Genomic DNA, 13,857 nt, shown 5'->3' on the forward strand with positions numbered 1-13,857 from the left:
AGTCGAACAGCACAGCCTGTAGAGTGTGCAACGGCAGATATGGCCGAAAATTTACAACCTATTGCCATAATTGGCCTAGCGTTCAAATTTCCCCAGGACGCGACATCCGAGGCTGCCTTTTGGCAGATGTTATGCGAGGGAAGATCAGCCAGCACAGAATTTCCACGAGATCGGCTGAACATTGATGCCTATTACCATCCGGATGAGGCTCGTCCAAGCACAGTGAGCCGAGCTATTGTACTAGAGTTTGACAGAGCAGATAGACTAAAGATATCAGATACCGTTGCGTGGTGGAAACTTCATTAATGAGGATTTGAGCAAGTTCGATGCTCCGTTCTTCTCGATTACCCCGGGCGAAGCAGCATGTATGGACCCTCAACACCGACTTATGCTTGAAACGACGTATCATGCGCTGGAAGATGGTAAGAATATAAACACGTGCTGCAAACATCTGCTTACATTTTCTTGTAGCGGGTATCCCAATCCCGCATTGTAGTGGCTCCGACACGTCAGTCTATACCGGATGTTTCACTAATGATTACCTAAGCATACTCCAGCAAGACTATGAAGCCGAACAGCGTCATGCAGCTATGGGTATTGCCCCGTCAATGCTTGCAAACCGGTTGAGCTGGTTTTATGATCTCAAGGGCACATCGATGAACATAGACTCGGCATGCTCTAGTAGTCTCGTCGCACTCCATCTTGCGTGTCAAGACTTGCGATTGGGAACCTCATCAATGGTATGTGGCTGAAACACTCCGAATCGCCTGCGATGCACTAACATGGCTATGAAGAGTCTGGTTGGCGGCGCGAACCTCGTTTACCACCCTAATTTTATGAAGATGATGTCCGACTTCAACTTCCTCTCAAAAGACAGCCGTTGTTGGAGTTTTGACAAAAAAGCCAATGGTTATGCCCGCGGGGAAGGGTTCGCCATGCTCGTACTCAAACGCCTCCCCGACGCGTTAAGAGATGGAGACACAATTCGCGCTGTGGTGCGAAACACCGGATCGAACCAGGATGGTAGAACACCAGGTATCACTCAGCCGAGCCGAGATGCTCAAGTAGATCTGATCCGAAGGACCTACAAGCAGGGAAACATCGAGATGGAGCCAACGCGATACTTTGAGGCTCACGGAACAGGCACCCCTATTGGAGATCCAGTTGAGGCAAACGCCATCGGGATTGCTTTCAAACAACATCGTACATCGGATGATCCTCTCTACATTGGCGCAGTCAAAGCCAACATCGGGCATCTTGAAGGAGCTAGTGGTTTGGCTGGCATCGTGAAGACAATCATGGTCCTCGAAAATGGTGTAATTCCACCAATTGCAGGCTTCGAAAGATTAAACGATCAGGTGGACCCTGGAGCTCTACATCTACTCGTTAGTGCAATGCTTGTCTAGCTGGTTTCATCCACTGATATTTGCAGTTTCCCAAGACGGCCACGCCATGGCCAACGTCCGGTCTACGAAGAGCATGTGTACGTGGCACCTGTTACAATCTTTGTGTATGTGGAAAGTATTGACTTTGCTTTCCAGATCAACTCATTTGGCTTTGGAGGCACGAATGCCACTGCTATACTAGACGATGCGTGTCATTTTCTCGAGCAACATGGCTTGAGTGGCCACCACCGGACTCATCGCAACCCACGGAAAGAGATGACAAACGGAGATCAGGCGAAGTATGTGAATGGTGGTACAGGGGAGCTAAGCGATAGACCTCGACTTCTCACCTGGTCGGCTCCAGAAAAGAGCGCTCTGGGTGTCGCGGCAAGTTCACATTTGCAGTACCTAGATCAACATCCAGAGAAGACCCAGGCTGTGGTATACACGCTTTCTGCTAGAAGAAGCAACTTCATGTATCGATGCTTCAGTGTTGTACCACACCCTACGTCGATCAATATCAGCAGCGTAACCATTTCGGCCCCAGTCAAGATCAACCCACATCCACGATCGGCATTCATCTTCACAGGACAAGGTGCGCAGTACCTAGGCATGGGCCAAGAGCTACTCGAATATCACATATACAGAGCCAGTCTGGAGGCATCACAACAATGCCTGGCCGCACTCGGTTGTCAGTGGTCAATCTCCAGCGTCATCAAAGGAGAGCAACCCGAATTAGATATCAGTTCTCCTGAGTACAGCCAGCCATTGAGCACAATTCTTCAGCTGGGTCTTGTCGATCTTCTGGAAAGTCTGAATGTCGCACCGACCGTGGTCATCGGACACTCGTCTGGCGAGATCGCCGCAGCATACGCAGCAGGTGCTCTCACACGGAAATCTGCCATGAAGATCGCCTATCATCGGGGAGTGTTGTCGTCACAGCTTGCACGGAATACCAGCCAGGAGTTATCCATGATGGCAGTTGCACTGCCACGGAGTGACATCTTACCATACTTTGCCCGTCTAAAGACACTGCAAGGTCGTCTCGATGTCGCCATTGGATGTTCAAATAGTCCAAAGAGCTTAACCCTGACCGGAGATCTACATCAACTTACCATTCTTGAACGGTGGTTCAAGGGAGATTCTATCTTCGCAAGAAGACTTCGGGTTCCGATGGCTTATCACTCCCGGTTTATGGAAAGCATTGCTCAAGATTATGCCAAAGCAATACAAGACTTGGAACCCAGAGTCGCCAGACCTCGAGTTCCAATGATATCGTCCGTAACAGGGGATATTGTCACTGCTGGCACACTAAACACTGCAGCGTACTGGGTTCAGAATCTCACATCGACAGTCGAATTTACGGCAGCATTGCAGAAGCTTTTAGCTCAATCGCGGGTCAAACCGCGGAAGAAGCTCGGAGGAAATTTCTCACCAGAACTTCGGATCAGTCATATATTGGAAGTCGGACCACACAGTGCATTGCAAGCTCCGATACGTGAAGTCTTGCAGGGTTCATCGAATACCGCGAAGCCGACTTATGCCACGTCACTCATGCGAGGACGGGATGCATGCGAGATGCTCCTGAATGCCCTTGGAGGCCTTTACTGTGCAGGCCATCCAGTGGATCTTCTGGCCGCAAACCAACTCGGGAAAAACAGCTTAACCTTACCTCCTGATCTTCCAAAATATCCATTCAACCACACGCGGTCGTATTGGCGAGAAAGCCGACTAAGTCGCAACATGCGGTTTCCCCAGCGAGCTCGACACAACTTACTGGGAACTCGTAGCCTCGACTGGAACAATCATATCGCGCAGTGGCGTAATACGATACGCTTAGCGGAAGTACAGTGGCTAGAGGATCACCGCATCAATGGAGATGTAATCTTTCCCGCCGCGGCAATGCTCGTCATGGCTATGGAAGCTCTGGCTCAACTACTCGAGGACGACACTTTGCATGTCGCACATGGTATGCACCTATCCAACATAAAGTTTTGGTACCCAATTGCATTCTTGCTTGGGCAAGAGAGCGCAGAAGTTCAAACAACGCTAGAGAGAGATACTCACGGTGGTTCTCAATATCAATTCCAGCTCTTCGTTATTGAGAATGACAAGTATGTTCAATGCTGCAGCGCGCAGATTCGGCCATTGTTTGAAAAGCATGATTCATTAGACGCGGTATATGGCGCTACATTCCTCCAAGGAGAATCCTGTCGCAACTGGTTGGAGACTATCCGGAGCAGCACGAATGAGCACGCCAAGACAGATCCCTATGCTTTGTCAACTGGAAGCAAAGTGGAGTATGGGCCAGCATTCCGAAATCTGAAGCACCTGCGACTAGGGCAGAATGGAGTAGCAAGCGCAGATCTGGATCCTGAGACCTGGAGATTGAAGAAGACGAGTTGGCCAAGCCAGGAATACCTCTTACACCCCACCGTGCTAGATGGCCTTGCACAAGTCCTCGTCCCTGCTCTTCATCAAGAAAAGCCAGGAGACCTTGCCACAATGGTGCCCTCAAGCATATCAAACATCTGGCTCAATTTCGATCGCAGCTCACACTGTGAAGGTCGAGTTCGTGTGGCGGCAAAGTGCAAGCTTCGCGGACACCGTGGAGCTTCAGCGGATGTAGTTGCCATGTCGCCTGGCTTGGACACTCCTCTCGTCGTGCTACAGGAGCTGAGGACCACATTCATCGGTAGTCATGATGAACATGAGGTCGATGAAAAACCACGTCACCTATGCACCAGACTGACTTGGAAGCCTGACATCGATATGATGAGTAGCCAGCAAATATTCCAACACTGCTCCGTCAATCGACCGAAGCAAGCAGAAAACGCAGTCCAGTCATACAAATCTTTGATGACTGCGATCCTGTGTTTTGTAGTCGAGGCAGTCCAGTTTCTTGATAAGAGGCCGTGTCTGAGTTTACCCCAACATCTGGAATCCTACGTCTTGTGGTTGCGATATCAGAAGAACCGTATGTGCAACGGCGAATCGCCCGTCAGTCATCAAGAGGTCCTAAGCTTCCTTCAGGATTCCGATGCTCGCAATGAACTCATCCAGCGTGTTGAAGCTTCCGGTGTTGACGGTCACTTCTTCATGCATCTGGGCAAGCACATCCTTCCCATTTTGGAGGGCACGGCTGATCCACTAGAGCTCATGTTCGGAGATGGGCTTGCTGACCGATATTACGAAACCATGCTTGCAAACGAGCATCACGCTCATCCTGCATCTGCTTACATCGACCTTGCCTGTTTCAAAAACCCTTTCATGAAGATTCTTGAGGTCGGCGCTGGTACCGGCGGTCAGACTCTTCGTCTTCTGGAACGAATGAGCGCTGGAGGTGTAAAGAGATGGGAAAGATACGATTACACTGATGTCTCACCTGGCTTCTTCGAGGCGGCCCAAGAAAAGTTCAAAGACTACATTGACCGTATGCGATTCCGAGTTTGCGACATTTCCAAAGACCCAGTATCACAGGGATTGGAGGCTGGAACTAATGACATCGTTATCGCATCGCATGTTTTGCATGCTACAGATGATCTTCAGCAGTCACTGCGCAACGTACGAAAGCTTCTCAAACCTAATGGGAAGTTACTGTTGTTCGAAACCACGGTTCCGGACGCGATACCCATAGGTTTTGCCTTTGGTCTGCTCAAAGGCTGGTGGAATCCGCTCAACCATGAGAACCGGTCAACACTGAGTCCGTGCTTGACGACAAAAGCGTGGCATAATAGTCTTCAATCTGCCGGTTTCTCGGGTGTCGACGTGGAACTTCCGGGTCAGGAGGAGCTTGAATGTCGCTATAGCAGCATCATTGTCTCTACCGCTGTGGAAAGGAGTCTCGACTCTGCCGCGCTCAACAACAACTCGGCTCACAGCATTGCAGTGATTGCAGATCCTTGTACCACAACGCAAGATGCAGATGCTAGGGCGATACAGGCAGGATTACACAGACTAAGCTTTCCTTGCGAGATTACTAAGCTCGAAGAATTTGCTGCAGGTGGCAGTGCGCCACCCAAGCTCGTCATATCCCTTCTAGAAATGGACAAGCCATTCCTAGACGACATTTCCGAAGTCAATTTCACTAACATTCAAAAGACTCTGCTCCGAAGCCGCTCAGTACTGTGGATCACAAGAGACAAAGACGACTGGTCTGAGCCGCGACACCATCTTATCGACGGCGTCGGAAGGGTTCTGATGTCAGAAGACGCGACACGTAAATTCGCAAAGTTATCTATTGACGGTCATGGTCCATTACACACAACAATGGTGGATACGATACTTGGTCTCGTTGTGTCAATGGCAACATTACCCGTCGAACAGCTGGAGAATAATTATACTGCAAAGAATAACTCCCTCCACATCAGCCGTGTAACAGAATACGCAAGCATGAACGAAAGAGTTGCGAAAGCCATCTTGCCGCAACAGCGGATCCACGAGCAGCTTAATGACATACAGACGGTCGCTTTGGGTATCGAACAAGTCGGCCATCTAGAGTCTATTGGATGGTTTGGGTACTACGGGCTCAAGCCAGCATCACAGCTCGATGACGATGAAGTACTGATAGAAGTCCGGGCCATCGGGCTGACCAATCACGATACCCACGTTGCTTCTGGTAACGTAGACGAGACGACTTTCGGCATCGAATGCGCAGGAATCGTTATCGAGGCAGGATGCACATCTGGATTTTGTCTAGGACAACGAGTCTGTGCCCTACACAACTGTAGTGGCCAGTCCCGTATCTGCATACCATCCAGCGCAGTAATACCCATTCCAAATGACATGAGCTTCGCAGTCGCCGCCTCGTTGCCTACGGCCTTGTGGTTGGCGTACCATGCACTAGTCCGCATTGCTCATGTTGAAGAGGGAGAAACAGTTCTCGTTCATCACGGACATAGTTGCGTCGGTCAAACGGTAGTTCAGATTGCCAAGACATTGGGTGCGAATGTCCTTGTCACAACAAATTCTGAGACCAAAAGTCTGTTTCTGCAACAAAAACTTGGGTTTGCAGAGTCAAAAGTATTGGTAGTGGAGCACTCTTCGATTTTGAAGGAAGTCTACCAGGCTACGAATGGTCGGAAGCCTGATGTAGTGATAGGTGCTCTGTCAGAGGAGCTCATGGAAGAGATGGCTGGGCATATGGCGCCTTTTGGTCGTATGATCAACGTCGAATCACTGAACAGTAGGGCGCATGTCCAACGTGGATATCATGCCAACAACGTGGTTATGGCTACTGTGAATTTGATGGACCTTCTCCGGGAAGACTTCCAAAGAGTAACAAAGACCTTTCAAGCTGCAATGAAGCTAGCTTTTCAGATGTACATCCAGCCGCCGGGACCGCTCCATCTTTTCGACGCTTCAGTCCCTGCGAATGCCTTCTTGCACTTTTCAGAACCGGAAACATTCGGCAAGCGAGTTATTGAACTGAATCCGCAGTCAAGGATCCCTGTAAGTCTTCCTCAGCCCCAAAATTGCAGTATACTTATATCGTTCAAGGCAACTATTTCGTCAAAACCCCGATATCTGTTTCCAGCAGATGCGACGTATGTCATTGCCGGTGGACTAGGCGGCCTAGGTCGAAGTTTTGCGCGTTGGATGGTCAACCGCGGCGCACGAAATCTGATTCTGCTTTCGAGATCCGGAGCCAAATCTGAGGCAGCGAAGCATCTGGTAGAAGAATTACAGGGACAAGGCGTTCGTGTTTTGACACCTGCCGTTGACATTGGTCTCTTGAGTAATCTAAGAGACGTGTTTTGTGCAGCAACAGAGGGCCTACCTCCGATCCGTGGTTGTATTCAGGCTACAGTGGCGCTGAGGGTATGTTTTCCAAGGCCAAACATAACACTGTGTGAAAAGAACTAACACCATACCAGGACAATCTGTTCGAGAACATGACATACGAAGATTGGAAAATTAGTACCCAGTCAAAAGTCTCGGGCTCATGGAACCTTCACGCAACTCTACCTGCCGGACTGGACTTCTTCATCCTCCTCTCGTCCATCAACGGCGTATTCGGTGGTCGCGCGCAGGCAAACTACGCCGCAGGAAATACCTACAAAGACGCCTTGGCACACTATCGCATTGAACAGGGAGAGAAGGCCATATCCATCGATCTCGGGCTCATGGTGAATGAAGGTGTGGTTGCTGAGAACGAGCATCTTCTTAGCTCCATGCGTCGCATCGGGCACCTCATGGACATACGGCAGGAAGAGCTCATCGCTTTGCTCGACATATATTGCGATGCCAACCACCCAGCACCATCGCATTCCGAAGCACAAGTCCTCGTTGGCGTAGAACTGCCCGCTGATGTCCTTGAGAAAGGCATCGACTTGCATCACTCCATCCAGCGTCCATTATTCCGCCACCTCTTCCAGATGACCTCTGCACCTAGCACAAAACCCCAAACAGCGTCTTCAAGCGGTCCTATCAATCGTGCCACTGCGCTCAAGGAGTCGAAAAACCTCGACGAAGCGGCCGAACAGGTTACAGAATGGTTCTCAGCAAAGGTTGCGCAGGTACTTGGTGTGCGCGTGGAAGACATTGACAGGGCGAAGCCTGTGAACGTATACGGCATAGACTCACTCGTGGCAATCGATCTGAAGAATTGGATGCACCGTGAGATTGGGGCAGATGTTGAGGTGTTCATACTGCTTGCGAATGTGAGTCTACAAGATCTTTGTAGGGAGGTAGTCAAAAAGAGTGGTTTTGTCAAGTGGGTGGAGTAGATTATGAGCCTTGGGAGGGGGAGGCGTCTGGAGCGGCCGCTCTCCATGCGGATTGTCTAGGCTAAGATGAGCATGTCTTGGTCGTGATTGAAGAAACGGGGAGCCTAGATATTGACAGTTTTATATCCGAGTATTGGCGTGATAAAATTTTTGATCATCTACCTGCATAAGGTACCCTCTTTATGTGACTTTTCTGAGGTACTGTACAAGCTCTACCTCACCGCGTGGGTGAATGGCTCGATTCCACATGGGACTGAATCAGCATAAGATGGCTCTTTTGGGACAGCTACAATAGTGCTCATCGGACCGATTTATACCGACAGAGTATGAGGCGTTGTCAGCCAATGTAGCAGAAGGTCTAGTATTGACCTGCCAGTTCGCTTGTGTCATGCACTAGAAAGATCTAAGGTATTGTCAGGTTGGGCATTGCGAAGGGTAGAATAGATACTATCTGTCTTGCCACTGTAACTAGAGGTTGACTAAATGGTACGTACCACGCGTGCCTCTGCGGTAGCGCCTGCTTACAGGCGACACTGCAAAGCTTTGGAGTGAAGCGGAACGCCCACGGCCATTCTTTAACCATTCCCCTTCTCTGTCGTCTCCGCCAACACGAAACCCTTGGTTAATGATACCGCCGGATGACACCGTATCGGACCTTTGACACGGGGCACTTTTTGTTAAAATGGTACTGTTTCCCTGCTTTTGACAAGACATCTCTTGTCCTCAATACCTCCACCTCAGCGCAACCATGAAGACACTCGTACTCCTTTCCCTCGCCGCCACGATCCTCGCCACCGCCCTGCCGGTCCCTGACACCCGTACGCTCCCTCCACCCGCCCCTTTCTAGCCTGTAAAACTGACATGCTCAAGCCCTAGAAAATCTCGCCCAGCAACAACCAAAAGGAGGCCTTTCCAAAGAGCCAGGCTACAGCGGAGGTCAGCACACGGGCTGGCCGGGGGGACGTAAGTCGCATACCCTTTGCCTACTCTCTAGTATCAATGGCTAATGGAACCCGTACTATAGACCCATGCCAGCATGCTGAGCAGTGTGCTACAGGCAATTGCTGTAACAACGCGATTGAGGGGTCGGTGAGGAAATGCATTGAAAAGTATGCAACTGGGTGCCCACCAGTTTAAGTGCTAGAGATAGAACAACAAAGTTTTGAGGGTGTAAGCTCTATGCGTGTGCCCGTGCTTGTAAGGGTGATCTATGTACCCTTGGAGGAATTAGATGGCTATGCGAACAAATCAGCATCTCTCACACGCAATACATCCATGCCTTCATCTATCACTCCACTTCACTTTCTTACACCCCAAGCACACACATACACACACGGGCCACTCATCAACCAAACCATAATATAAATTCATTCTCCACTCCGAAAAACCCGTACGTTACCAAGAAGACCTTAAAGGGGTATCTATGAAGTAAAGTGAAGAAAAGAAGCAAAGCCCGGCCTTCAATAACGCCTCCCTAGACAGATTAGCCCGGCAGATAACAAGCAGGCAAGCAAGATTTCAGTGACGCCTCTCCCGACAGATGTAGCCCGAGCAAGCAAGATATTAGTCCACCATCTTTCATCATGTGATTACTCGTAAAAATGTGCTTTGACCTAGACAAACTCCTTCACATGTGCAAACCTGAAATCCGGCCGTTGATAGCATCCCCTAGTACATACCCCTCATGAGCGGATCATCGTCTACGGTCCAAGCCTGAGCGTCGAGCCTAGCCCGCTTCTCCTCACGTGTCTCGCCAAATGGCTCGCTTCGCTTGTTGCTCTTTCTGGTGGTCCTGGTGGTAGTGGGTACGGGCTCTGTGTACTTTGGTGTGCCGACGCGTGAACCACCCAGTGCGGGCGTGGAAAGCGAGGTATCGGTGAGAGCAGGCGAGGAGGTAGCATCGTCATCGTTATCAAGAACAATGTGGTTCTGCTGCTTCACCGGGGGCTCGACAAGCTGGGGAAGATGCAGGAGGTTATTGTTGGTCTGGGCGTTGGCATCGTTCTCCGCGGATACTTCGGTGGCGACATCACGCTTGTTGAGCTGACGCTGTGCATCCTCGCGGTTCTGCTGCCAAATGTGGTGCTGGTCCTTGTACTGCTTCTCCATGTTCTGGAGCCACTTCTTGTGTTCCTCGTTTTCAGCGATTGTTTCAACGCAGGTTGGACACTTGATGTAGAACCCGCCAGGCATGGCTTCTTCGCCCATGATCTCAAACTCGGGTAGGTTTTCACCGATGAGCTCGGTCTGATCCCAGTCAAGACAATCCTCACAGAAGCCTAGTGGGCACCAACGGCAGCGATAGATGAGGCCTCCGGCATCGTTGGTCGACTTGTCACACTCTGAGCACTTATGCTGTGAACAAAAGAAGCCACTAAAACCCTTAACCTTGGACTTGTAGGACGAATCCAGACAGTCAATGTGGTAGGCACGTGGACAACTCTTACACTCAACCATGTGACCCGAACCGGCGTCTTCAAAACACTCAAGACAGTGACTCTCGTGGCCAAACTCACGTCGCTTTTCGCGGACTGGGTCAGCAAGGCGAGGGTCTTTGCCAGCATATGTCGGCACTGCTTCCCAGTCGCCACAGTTCATCGACTCTTTGCTAATAGCATAACCATCGATCATAACTGTAGTGTTCTTTCCCTTGCGGCGATCTTCGCGCGTGATGGTGTCAGGGAGTATGTTCGCAGCCGACGTGTTAGCCTTACGACTGGTGTCGAGCTGGCGCTGATGGCGCTTGCCCTCGAAGACAGCGCATTCGACGCGCTCCATGGTTGAAAGCCACTTGTCTTCGTCCACCTCGGAACTTGTCGCAGAATCGGTCATGTCGGCAGGCTTGTCGCGACACTTGGCCATCATCGTCTCAAGGTCCCAAGATACCATGTCCTTGATGTCAATTTCGGGATGCGATAAGGCCTGTGCGCCTCGTCGTACAAGTGTCTTCAACTGCGTCGTGTCCATCTGCGGCAAATCTTCACTAAGGGAAGGGCGTCCTCTCTTCGTCTCCGGCGCTTGTTTGCCGTGTATGCTCTGCATGGACTCGGTAATCTTTGCGGACAAATACAGCTTCTTGCGGATACGACCCATCATTTGTTCTTCAACAGTACCTTGAGTGCAGAGCTTGTAGATGGTCACCTTCTTCGTCTGTCCAATACGATGGGCGCGAGCTTCTGCTTGTAGAGTGATCTGTGGGTTCCAGTCTTCGTCGAGAAAGATGACGTCTTCGGCACTGGTCAAGTTGATACCCAAGCCGCCTGCACGAGTAGACAGAAGCATAACCTTGTAGTCGGAGCCCTTCTGGTTGAAGAGGCGAATGTCCAGATTACGACGAGCACGGGAAGTACTTCCATCCAGACGAAGAGACTTGAATCGCTCACCGTGGTTGCTGATGAGGGATAAGAGATCTTCGCAATGGTCGAGCGTACGAGTGAAGCTAGAGAAGATGAGGACTTTCTTTCCTTGGGCAAAAACTGTATGCTTCAGAAGCTTCTCTAGTAAGATGAACTTGCCACTGGCACGGATGATGTGGTCGCCAAGGTAATACGGATCAGGCGCGACGCCCGGCAGCTGGTATGGATGTGAACAGCACTTTCGCAATTGCATGACGAGGTTCATGAGCTTTTTCCATGCTCCCTTGTTGATACTGGAGTCGGTCTGCTCCTTTGATAGTGCCTCTTTCACGATCAGGGCCGTCTCTCCCCATTCGCCTTCAGCCCCGCCAGAGCCGACAGCCTTGTCCACCTTCTCCATCTGTTGCAGTAGCTCATTCTCTTTAGCATCCTGTTCAAGAGCGCCCTTTTCCTTTGACTTGCCGTCGGCGAAGAGCTCGTCGAGTATTCCGTCGTCCATGCGAGTGAGAAGGCGTGTGTACCAAAACTTCTGCAATGGCGTGAGCGGCACGTAAAGCAACACTTCTTCTTTGGGTGGGAGGCCAAGGTTGACAGATGGAGAGTCTTTCATGCGTCGTAGCATGATCAGCTCAAGCAAGCGACGCGCGTCTGTCATGGTCTGCTTATTTGCTTTGCCTTTGCTGAGATCGAACGACTCCCGGAACAGCGTCGCAGTCTTGTCGTCAAAGACCTGAGGGTAAAGCCAAGTCAACAAGGACCACATTTCAGCCAAGTTGTTCTGCAATGGGGTACCGGTCAAGATGAGGCGATACTCGGCGCTAATACTCTTCAACGCAGTAGAGATCTGGGTCACGCTGCTCTTGATCTTGTGTCCCTCATCAAGGACTACATAGCGCCACGCAAATGAATGTTTGAACCAAGACTGCTCGGCCTGGAAGGTCTCATAAGTCGTCACGATGATTTTGGGGGCATCGGATCCTTGGCCTCCAGATAGCTTGGAGACTTTCTGCCCGGCTTTGCGCGAAGCCTTCCGGTCCCGAGCACGTAAAGTCTCGTTTCCCTTCATGTCTTCCATACCGACAGCGACCCTCTTCAACCGGTCTCGCTCGCTTGAAGCACCATGAAAGCGCACAACTTTGAGCTGAGGCACCCACCTGTGAGCCTCAGTGACCCAAGAGTTGAGCACACTGAGGGGACAGATGACGAGGTAGGGTCGAGACTCTTCTGAAGTCACTCCCTTCTTCTGGTCGAGCTCTTCGAGATACTGGAAGAGCGACAGGGTTTGCAGCGTCTTCCCCAGACCCATCTCGTCACCTAGTATACCAGAGAAGCCATTGTTGTACAGATGGACCAGGAACGAAAGGCCGGACAGCTGATAGGGCTTCATAGTAGCCATGACACCCTTGGGTTGCTCTGTGAGCTCTTCATACTCCACAATAGGTTGCGCCTTGCCCTCAGCGACCAGCTTCGCTACCGTGTTGTTTTTGGGAAGAAGTGGCAGGAAGAGGTCTTTGTTGGCTACAAGGAAGTTGTTGGCTTTCGCCTTGCTGTTCTTTGCAATTTCATCGCGTAGACGGGCGCGAGCGGTATCGAGCTTAGGGGGTGCGCGACGACGTTTGGGTGACGGCGAGGGCATGGTATCCGACTCTAGAATCGTGCTCTTTCTGTCGCGTGTACTACGACGTAGTCCCTTCTGCTCCATCTTTAATTCCTCGGTGTAGGCTGAGATCCTAGCACTTGTCTTGCGGTTGGGACGGGCTGATGGCGCAAGCTCGTCTTCGCTGCTAGGCGATTCTGGCTTCGCTCGTCCTAAGGATGCGCGGGTGGTCCTCCTGGGAACGGTGGTTGACTTGCGGTCGGGGGTGTCTTCGTTTACGGATGTATTGGATATGGCGTAGTTTGGTGTTGGTTGCTCACGCAGGCTAGGTTTGCTTTTGTCGTCGGTAGCAATTGTTTCCCCCTGGCTCGCCTCCTGCTGTGCAGAGATGCGCCTCTTCTTCGTGGCCGATTGTGCAGATCTCTGGGATCTAAACTGGGCCAAAAGATCTTGGTATTCCGCACCACGCCTTTTAGGAGGTGGAGTTATAGGCTGGGGCGAAGCCAGCGTAATGGTCGGCTGGCATGCCATTGTGGCGAGCGTCTAGTTGTATCGCGAGTGAATTGGACTTGGGAAGGGAGGAGCGAATGTCAGCCGGAACGCGACTTGCGAAGCAAACTTAAAGACGCGATGGAGCAGGCAGCAACAAGGGAGGCTAAGACTAATTTGGAAGACGGTGATGGTGAAAAGAAGCCAAAACAATAATGCGCATGCCTAAAGAGTGTTTGCAGTGCCCGGGCACTTCACAGTGAAGTGAACGTGAGAGCACTTTGCGACGGATTGGGTTACGT

The 13,857-nt window shown here is 51.0% G+C and overlaps 3 protein-coding genes across 3 annotated transcripts; 2 read left to right on the forward strand and 1 right to left on the reverse strand.

The window, feature by feature from the left end:
- Nucleotides 1–39: 39 nt before the first annotated feature.
- Nucleotides 40–8,113, forward strand: PtrM4_035970 (Polyketide synthase module protein; the record flags this gene model as incomplete). The annotated part of the gene is made up of 8 exons (XM_001939405.2): nt 40–222; nt 278–422; nt 472–740; nt 795–1,385; nt 1,433–1,483; nt 1,542–6,836; nt 6,885–7,205; nt 7,262–8,113. 8 exons carry the CDS (start codon nt 40–42, stop codon nt 8,111–8,113), a joined length of 7,707 nt encoding a protein of 2,568 aa, XP_001939440.1.
- Nucleotides 8,114–8,861: 748 nt separating this feature from the next.
- PtrM4_035980 (uncharacterized protein) lies at nt 8,862–9,250 on the forward strand (the record flags this gene model as incomplete). The annotated part of the gene is made up of 3 exons (XM_066104134.1): nt 8,862–8,931; nt 8,990–9,076; nt 9,138–9,250. The coding sequence occupies 3 exons, from the start codon at nt 8,862–8,864 to the stop codon at nt 9,248–9,250; spliced, it is 270 nt and encodes an 89-aa protein (XP_065966336.1).
- Nucleotides 9,251–9,781: 531 nt separating this feature from the next.
- PtrM4_035990 (HepA, Superfamily II DNA-RNA helicase, SNF2 family) lies at nt 9,782–13,597 on the reverse strand (the record flags this gene model as incomplete). The annotated part of the gene is made up of 1 exon (XM_001939407.1): nt 9,782–13,597. The coding sequence occupies one exon, from the start codon at nt 13,595–13,597 to the stop codon at nt 9,782–9,784; it is 3,816 nt and encodes a 1,271-aa protein (XP_001939442.1).
- Between the last annotated feature and the right edge of the window lie 260 nt (nt 13,598–13,857).

The sequence above is a fragment of the Pyrenophora tritici-repentis genome, chromosome 1 (assembly GCF_003171515.1).
Source record: "Pyrenophora tritici-repentis strain M4 chromosome 1, whole genome shotgun sequence".
Classification (NCBI taxonomy): Eukaryota; Fungi; Ascomycota; class Dothideomycetes; order Pleosporales; family Pleosporaceae; genus Pyrenophora; species Pyrenophora tritici-repentis.